General features: G+C 53.3%; 1 protein-coding gene across 1 annotated transcript; it reads left to right on the forward strand.

Moving 5' to 3' along the window:
- The first annotated feature begins 5,208 nt into the window (after positions 1-5,208).
- LOC135409288 (C-type natriuretic peptide 2-like) lies at positions 5,209-6,994 on the forward strand. Its single transcript, XM_064644602.1, has 2 exons — positions 5,209-5,307; positions 6,720-6,994. Exons 1-2 carry the CDS (start codon positions 5,209-5,211, stop codon positions 6,990-6,992), a joined length of 372 nt encoding a protein of 123 aa, XP_064500672.1. The 3' UTR covers positions 6,993-6,994.
- The last annotated feature ends 2,509 nt before the right edge of the window (positions 6,995-9,503 follow it).

Genomic DNA, 9,503 nt, shown 5'->3' on the forward strand with positions numbered 1-9,503 from the left:
CATCTTCTCGTCTGAACTACCCCATAATATGACAGTGCTTTAAATGAAGACAAAATGGAAGTTAACACCAGGCTAAAGCAATTCCAATCCTGCCTTTTGGGATCTCCACAAAGAAAGGCAGTGCTGAACATAGCTGCCACTTTGACCAATTTTGCCCTGGCTTTGCAGATAAGAGTAAGCTGCTTTTATTAAAAAAAAAAAAAAAATCTTTGAAAGAAACTCTTTCTAAGAAGAGCCAAACTACTTCTCATTCTTTTCTCATTTTGTATGTGCTTATAATACACTATTCAGCCTCTTTCAACACAGGACCAATACGATTTTGCTGGGTTTAGGCGTTTTTATGTTTGATCCTTTTAGGAGCTCTTGCCCTGTAAAGCTCAGCAGGGCTCTGAGGGGAAGTTACCTGCATTTTTTTCTTGTACAGATCTCATCAAAGAAGAGTTGAGGGATTGGGGGCTGTAGAGAAAGAGAGAGAGAGACACAGGTTAACTTAGACTAGAGTGCTTCCAAAGACTTCAATAAATCTTTTAAAAGTTTTAAAAAACCAAAACAAAAACAACATAACACTAAAAACTTTAACTTTTAATAACTCTGATTTGATCAGGTAGTTAAGTATACTGATAGCATTGGTTGTTTCACTGTGCTTTTTGGAATGTATTTGCTGCAAATCCAATTATGTTTCAAATAAGACTGGCACTTACCCTCTTTCTTCCAGGAATGCCACATCAGTGTTCAAGTCAGTCCTGGCACTCCTTGAACTGCCCTGTGAACATAAAGTGCCCTAAATTAGATTTTGTGTTAATCACATAAATAACCTTTAACCTCCTGTCTCAGAGGCAAGTTGGCATTTGTCCCAGAGCTATTACTACAGAATAATTTCCTCTTACCTGTCAGCTGCCTACAAAGCAGACTAGTCACTAGCTGGGCAGGGACAGGAAGGGTCCTCCTCCTCTCTGCAGGTTCCTGCAGATCTTCTGCAGTCTCTGTCTCTGAGGATCTACCAAGTTCCCACAGTCATTGGGGTTACCCTTAGTTCACCCAGGAAGTAGAGCAAGCTGCTCAGTTCCCCTCTGGCCTGGCTGCATAACTAGCAATAAAAGATTGCTGTAGCTTAATTTGATCCCTATTTAAAAAAAAAAGTCATTAGTAATTGCATAGCTTTGCACTGACCTGGGCCTATGGTTTTTCATGCCAATACCTGAATGGACATAAACATGTTAAATGGGTGTAGAAACAAGTAGAATGGGGGGGAATGATGGGGTGACAGGTGTATCTACAGGAGTGGGCAATGTGGATGAAACACCACACTTGAGTCCCATGGCACAGTGAGAATACCTGCACACTTGCCACCACTGGCATAAGAGCCAAACACCAGTACAGATACACTCCAAAGCCAGAGCATGCCAGTAGTTACAGGACAATCACGTGAAATACAAAGATCAGAAAGCTACAGCAATATTGCCCCTCTCTGCCTTCCTCCCTGGTAAAATATTCAGTGAAGGCTACAGGAGAGAGGCAGCAGCAGTAAATATGACACAGTCATGCACATGGTACGTGATTCCCCCACCACCCACGGGGTTTGTCACTCACATATGGGAATGAAAAAAGAAAAGGGCAGCATGTATGGGTGTCTGCTCAGGCCTGAGGTTTTACAAGCCTGTGCAATATGTGAGATAATATGTTGACAGTATTGCAGTAGGGGAAATATGAATGGGTGGATAGAGGAAGCAAGGTGACCATAAAACTCTTATGCACTGGGTCACCTTCAGGCCATGCTTTTTCAGTACAAGGAGTTAAACTTCTTCGGGAGAGCCGGAGGAGGGTTTGGCAATCACTAAATGAGTGACACGGTGGCTCCTTCACTGCTTTGCACCCTGTCTTTTGCTCTGTCCTGACACTATGCTGCCTGGACAAGTGAGAGTGGAAAGTCAGTGAGTGAGAGCTCCAGTTGATCCCTTTCTGCAACTTCTTCAGGTGGAGCATCCCCCTCTCCTCACTGTCATCTCCTGACACTGGAAAAATTAGCAGTCCTGTGTCATGGATCAAGAAGTCCTGCAGAAAGATGAGGCAAAACCCAAGAGGGGTTTGGACAGCTACACAGTGGCTACTGCTTAAAGTAGATGGTTGCTGCCCTTCTGTTCCTCACAAGCAGATATTTTGGTGGCTGCCAAAATGACCAGGAATTGCTACTGAAGTACTAATGTCACTCCCTTGCTTCTGAGGCATTGGGATTACTCACTGCCAAGATCAGTGGTGTTTCCATTCTCTGAGGGCCTCCTGACCATGGCTGCTCTGAACTCCTTCCTACAAATGATACCAGTGGAATAATTGAATATTGCTCTTCCTTCTAGAGCCTGCAGCAACCATTATCCCTTTCCATCACCATGGGCCAAGGGGCGTTCCCTCAGGGTACTTCACTCAGTTCCCAGTCCTCCCACTCCCCACTTGCTCTGCTCCTTTACTATATAAGCAACTGTTTGTAAAACACTGATTGTGATTTAGCAGGAGACCACTTTTCTGGTGGTCTTGCAAGCTCTCAAATCAGTGCCCTAGCATCAGAGGGGGAAGGGTTTTTATAGAGGAAACTTGTTAGCATCAGAGAGGAAAGAAGGACAATAACCTATTTGAGTCTGAGAAAACTGGGGCAACTGGGGACTCGTCTGCCAAAGCCTTTTCACTTCACAGTCACTGCCAGGACATGTCAGACCAACTATTCAGTGCTACTGCAGTCCCAGCAAGGATCTGGGACACAGAGCAGCTGCAACATCATGTCACCTGAGCAATTGAGCACCATTTTATCCAGGTTTTGCTGGATTTGCAAGAATTTACAAGAATCTGCAAGAAAATTTGCAAATTTTCTGCAGTCTCTGAAGTTTCTTGTTTGGTAGGAGACAGTGATGGCTCCTTCCCCCTTGCCAGTGCCAGCTTTTGCTGGACCTAAGGAGTGGACTTGTCACTTGAGATCTCCGAGCCTGTCCACCCCTGCAGGGCTCAGTCTTTGTGCAAGTGGACTGGAATTTTGGAGCAGTTGCAAACACATTTCTGGCATTCTTGCAGTACGGGGGCCACCACATTCAGAGGATGCCAGGTCATGCTGCTGCTACATTTCGCATCAAAAACAAAGTGTTGTTGCTTTGGTACTTACCTTTCACTCAGGAAAGACCTGACTCCTGCAACCGGTGCATTCAACCCGAGATGCACCTGCCTGCAGCTCTCTTGCCGGCAGCATGAGTGCTCTGGCAGGCTGACTCAGCTCCTGGATGGTCAGATGTGACCGGGAAGTACAGAGCAGCATCCTCTGGGACATCTTGCATGTGGAATGAACACGTGCTCACTTCCTGTCCTCCTTCCTTTCTTTTCCACCCCTCTGAATCTTTCACACCACAATACTCCATACCCTACTGCACCCAGCACATGGCACATGGCTGTACACACATCCTACACTCTGTTTGTGCCCAGGCACCCCGTCTGAATGCCCACATGGACAGCACATCCCATGACTCTCCAGCAGTCACCTGTGCTTTGTAGATTAAAAGGCTGGTATGAAGGTAAAAGGCTGGTATGAAAGTAATCCTGTTCCCCACGAAAGTGAAGGACATTAGCAGAGACCTAGGGAGCCCCTCCAAGTGCTGGGCCAGGCAAGGGGGTGACAGGGACAGGATCACAAGAGCAGTGCATTGCTCTGGAACCAACACCAGACATGGGTCACAGATATCAGCTGGAGCTAACAAAATTGGATATCCCCACCTGTGCAAAGTGTCTCCTTCTTCCAGCATCAATGCTCCAGAGTGATGCCCCCTACTCACTTCTCATGGACTGGTTGCAAAACAGTTCATAAAACTTTCTAGCTCCTTGGGCAGCAAAGAAAGGGACCCACAAATCAGCATCTGCAAGTGCAGAAAGAACGGAGGGAGGGAGGAAGAACAAATATCCGAACTGTGACTTTTGTTGTCTCTGCAAAAGACTTTTTTTTTTCTACTTCTCTTATTTCCTTGGAAAAAAAAAAAGACCTTTTTTTTCTAATTTTCTTCTTTCCTTGTAAAAAATAAAAGCAGGCAGCACAACACTTCCTGTCAAGTTTTGACCCAACTGCTTTTTGCAACAGTACTGAAGAAAGGGAAGTTTAAGGTGGTTTTAAACTCGCCCAGTACAACCATTACTAATCCTGTACTGGGGTACAGTCCCCCCATTCCTCTCCCCTGACAAACCTTCCTGATTAGTTTCTGTCTTCACACTCAGGCTGACTTCTGCACCCTAATCTCCAAACAGTGACCTCATTGCCTTGTTCAACTGGTGAGAAACTACAGTAAAATGGGAGAGGTAAACAAAGGGGGGGGAACTAATGGCCAGAAGATTTAGGGGGTAGGAATCTGCTCCTTTCCGTCCTGCTTCCATTGTGTGCCTGAGCTTGAGAAAGTGCAAGCTGAGCCTCGACAAGGTCTTTTCTGTGACGGTTCCTCTGGAAACTCACTCCAGTCCTCCAGATGGTGACTTGGGACAACCAGCCTGCATATTATATACCCACTAGTACTAGACCCAGGGTTCTAGTCACTGCTTGTCACTGCTACAAATTCCATATAGTATCAGAATTCACCCACCTTCTGCAGCAGGAGCTCTTCATTCCCAGGCCAACCGTCTCACCAAAATATAAATACTAAAACCAAATGCCTGTATTGTCACAGAGCTGAATCTGTGTCTGCTCTGTGCAGCCAGCAGTGTGCCCACTGCTAGCTGAGCTGTAGTTCATGTTCATGCTGATTAGAGAAACAGCAGTAACAGCACTCTGCCTACAAGGAGTATGTTCAATACCATTACACAATGCAACCTTCAGTATCCTCCTTTGGTACATGTTTCAAAGTGTCACCCCATTCCTGACCCTGACAGATACCTCCAGGTCCTGGGCAGCAGCAGCTCTACTCACACTGAGTGAGTTGAGTTGAAGACATTAGTCTTTCCAGACACTCAGTAAACACCTTTGTGTCCTTTTTCTTTAGAGGAAGGGGTCTTGCTGAGCTCACCCTGAAATATATCACCCTGGACAAAAGGGCTGAAAGGTTAAGGAGCTCCAGGGGGTGGATCAGGAGGGAGCTGGGGGCCAGGCACCGGCCAGAACCAAAGCTATAAAGGCAGAGAGGGGCAAGGGACCGCATTCGACACGGATGCTGCATGTCCTGCCTCACCTCCCACAAGCCCTGGGATAAGAAGAAGATGCAGGGGCTCCAGTCATGGCCTTGCTCGTTTTTCCTCCTCTTGGTTCTGCTCTCTGCCAGCGTTCAGACTGTGTCCTTACCAGGACAGAGGCTACAGGTAGGAGGGACTGGGAGAGAGCTGAGGGAGGTTTCAGAAGTGGAGTGACAGTTTGGGGAAGTTGTGTTTGAACCTCAAATGAGTGGTGGTCCCAAATTTCAACTACTGGAGGCTGCTGTCTATTCTCACTGCTCCCTCCCCTTCAGTCCAGCAGCCTCAGCTCTAGGGTGACTTTATAACTCAGCTCCTAAAGAGCATCAGCATTTCAAGACGGGAAACACACAAAAGCTTTTTAGTGCTCTGCAGAGGATTTTAATGGTTAAGAGCCTGCCCCATCTAACCCTGCTCTGTGTCAGCAACGACCAGAAATCACAGGTGTATCTCTCATCATGTTCATTGCCTGGTTCTGACGTTTCAGAGAGAAGATGTATCCTGTTTGGCCAGGATTTTTGCTCCTAAGCTCATTATTGCCCCTCAGTAGACACTCTTTAAGGCCAAGAGCCGCAGTCAGGATGCCAGCTAAAGGCTTCTTCACTTGAGTAAATCTTTTATCCTCAGTAGTTTCAGCAATAATATTTTTGGCTTTCAAATCTACACAGCTCCCTCTACCCAAACCCTAACCTGAGCCCCAACACCTTGCCTTCACATAACCCTGGGAAAGCTCCAGGGAAGTAGTCAGGACGTGAACTAAAATCACAAGACTGATCCTGGTATGACTCACCACTTTCACTCCTCGCTGAAGATGCCCGTGTCCGCTTCAGTTAACTCGCTACCGCAAAGAGCTGCACAAAGGCATCTTCAGCCTTAGCTCAGCATCCATGTGAGAGACAGATGTGGAACGGTTACCATAGGCTGCTTCCTAGGGCAGCCAAGCCGTGCCTCTACTGCGCCCAATGCACCCCTCAACCCTTGTCTGCAGGCTTCCAGCAGTGCTGGGGGGTTACAATCAGCAAAGATGATCTAGAGGATTCCTGACAGATGGGGAGTCCCCCTTCCTTACACCTGCTGTGCTCCTGCCTCTCCCTCTTACCAGCAATTTGAGACAGGTCCATCCTTCCCACCAGCCTTCTGGAAAAAATGAAATGCCACACAGCAGCCTGAACACGCAGAGGTGCTCAGCACCCACAAGAGGAGCAAGGACCGAAGCCTGTTACCTTCCAAATCCAGGACCGGGAGGGAGGTGTATGGCTTGACAAGAGCAGGGCAATCTGCATGCAGGCGGAGGCTCACAGCAGGTGCCTGCTTGCTGTTTTCAACAGCAAAGTAATTTCAGACAGCAAGAGCTGGTGATCTAGCCCTTCCCTCTGTCTGGATGCAATGTCACAGGCACAGTGCTGTGTGCAGGCATCACTTTAGGTCCTGCCTGACCCCTAAGGAGGGTGCGGGCAGTGGAGTACAAGGGGGTACAAAGCTTATAGCCAGGAGCAAAGGGATCTCTGCTCTCATCCCCCTCTTCCTTCTGTTTATCCCAGATGCTCCTTTCACGGTTGCTTCCCCTGGAGCCCGAGTCCACACTGGCCGAAGAGGACACAAAGGAGGGGTCCAGCTTTGGGCCTCAGTTGGTCTCCTCCACTCTCCCCTTCCTCCCATCTGGGGCTAGAGCTGCCCGTTCTTCTCTCTGGCGCAAGACCCTCGCCAGTCGCAAGTGGGCATTGCCTGGAGATTGGGCCTGGAAGGCCATGCCCAGGGGCTGCTTTGGGCTGAAACTGGACCGCATCGGGACCTTCAGTGGTTTGGGGTGTTAGATTTGGAGGGGCTCTGAGGTGAGAGGGCCAGCAGTGAGGGGGCTCGAACAAGCGGGCAGGGACAAAGTTAAGGGGAGACTTGAACGCACAGATAGCGGGCAGATGGGGGCAGCGGGGCAGGCTGTGGGGCCACCACCTGCCAGCAGCCAGGGCCAGGGCCGGGACCAGGGACCCCCCGCGCTGACGGGGCTGTGCTGGGGCCCGGCCGGGGCGGGAGCAGGCGGGCGGGACGCCGCTGGGCGGCTCAACAGCCCCGCTTCTCCACAGCCAGGGGCACCTAGGCTCGGGAACCGGCACGGCGCACCGCTGGACGAAGCCCCGAAGCTCCCGGCCCGAAGGAGCGCGGCGGCGGCTGCGGGGAAGCGGCGCGGCGGTACCGGGAGGAGCTGCCCAGCTCCGCAGCTGCTCCCCTCGGCCGCTGGACCCCCGGCTACGCCGGCAGCCCTCTCCCCTCCTCCCCGCGCCTGAGGACTCGCTGATTAAACACGCTGTACTGTTTGCCGCGTCCGAGCTCGGCGGTGGCCGCCCCCCGGCCGCGGGGCGGGCGGGAGGCGGTGGCAGAGCGGGGCCCGCGCCCCCGGCCCCACGCGCGGGTCCACACCGGGCTGTGCCGCCGCCGCCATTCCGCGTGGGGCGGGCGGCACGCGCGGCTGCGGCGCGGTGCTGCCGGGGGGGGGCGGGACACGGGTGAGGGATCGACCGGGCACCGGGGTAAAAGGGCCGCGTTGGCTCATGCCGGCCGCACTCTGCCCCCGCCAGAGCAAACACAGGGGCCTCCTGTTTGCGCTGAAGCTTCCCCCGGAGAGCCTCCCTCGGTGGGCTGCGGCTGGGGCACCACGGACCCCGGCACGCGTTCGCAGCCCCGCTGCTGTACCACGAGAGCCATCATCATCCTCTGGCCTTTAAGGAAAGGTTATAACCTCAGCTGGGTCTAAACTTAGCCGCAAGCACCTCGGCAGTACCGGGAATAGCAGTGGTAGAAGGAGAGTTGGGTTACGTTTGAGCTGTGTGACCCCTCTCTGCCCCCCACCCCAGTACCTGCGTCGTTCCCCCAGCCCGCTCCCCCCTCTTCATCATCAAAGACCTGCTCAACCGAGCAGCCAAAGGGACGTTCCTCCTCCCACCTCCCCCCCCGCCCTCCGCCAATCCAGGTTTCCATCCTTTACAATCACCGGAATCCTTTAGAATCACAGACTCTGAGTTGGAAGAGACCACACTGTTCCCACACCTTCCTCCTGGATGGAGGGGATTTGGGGGTGCTGTGGGCGTTGTACCTAACGCGGGTTTGTCCTGCCGCCCGTGCCCCGCACCGAGCCGGGAGATGCAGCCCGGCAGGACTCCGAGAGGGAGCCCGGAATGGGGGGCGGGGAGCTGGGCAGCGGCCATGCCAGGAACCCTTCCTCCTCGCAGGCAGCCGGGGAAGGCGGGCCGAGGCGGCAGACGAGCAGGATTTCCGCCGTCACGTCCCGCGGGCAGCGGCACCAGTGCCGCAGTGCCTCATTAAGATGGTGCTCACGCCGCAACCCGGCCGGGGCCCCTCCAGGACACGCCTGGATAAACCCACCCGGGGAGGGTCCCAGGCGGGGGGCGAGAGAGCTCCCAACCAACACCTGCAGCTTCCCAGCGCCGGGGGAATGGGAGATGCAAAGGGGCTGCTCCCTCGGGGTGTCCCCAGCATCCCTGCAGCCGTTTTCCCCTTGCTACCACAGAATTATAGAATGTTAAGGGGTCGGAATAGACCTTAAAGATCATCTAGTCCCAGTCCCCCTGCCATGGCCAAGGACACCTCCCACTAGACAGAGTTGCTCAAGGCCTTATCCAATGTGGCTTTGAGCACTTCCAGAGTTGGGGCATCCACGACCTCCCTGGGCAACCCCTTTCAGCGTCTCACCACCCTCACAGCAAAAAAGTTAATGCTAATATCCAACCTAAATTTCCCGTCTTTCAATTTGTACCCGTTACTCCCTGTTCTATCACTACAGTTCCTATCAGAGAGTCCCTTCCCGGCTTCTCTGTAGGTCCCCTTCAGATACTGGATACTATTCCATGCAGGAGGGCGCAGGCTGCAGCCGAGGGTTGGGGGGTGCCTGCCCTTTGTTACCAGGTGAAAGCAGCGTACGCCATCCCCCGGGGCAGCAGCGAGCCTGGCGGGGGCAGCCCATCACCGGGAGGGGACGGGGGGGCCCCTCCCCGCCTCCTCGGGCAGGGGCGCAGCCGCCCGTTCTCGCCCTGGGGGCACCTCCCCGCAAAGACCAGGCCATCTCTCACCACCGCCATCCCCACCGCCATCCCCACCGCCATCCCTGGGGCGGGAGGAGGGTGAGTGCCGAGCCCCGCGGACCAGCCGTTCCCGGCGCGGGGCCTTTGTTGCCGGGGGGCGGCGGGGCGGGGGCCACGGGGGGGATCCGGCAGCCGCACCCGCAGCGCGAGCGCACGTAGCCCGGCCCGGCCCCCGCGCTCCCATTGGGCGGCGGCGCGGCGGGGCGGGCCCCAGCCCTGCCCTTCCGTGCC

The sequence above is a fragment of the Pseudopipra pipra genome, chromosome 2 (genome assembly GCF_036250125.1).
Source record: "Pseudopipra pipra isolate bDixPip1 chromosome 2, bDixPip1.hap1, whole genome shotgun sequence".
In the NCBI taxonomy this organism is placed as follows: Eukaryota; Metazoa; Chordata; class Aves; order Passeriformes; family Pipridae; genus Pseudopipra; species Pseudopipra pipra.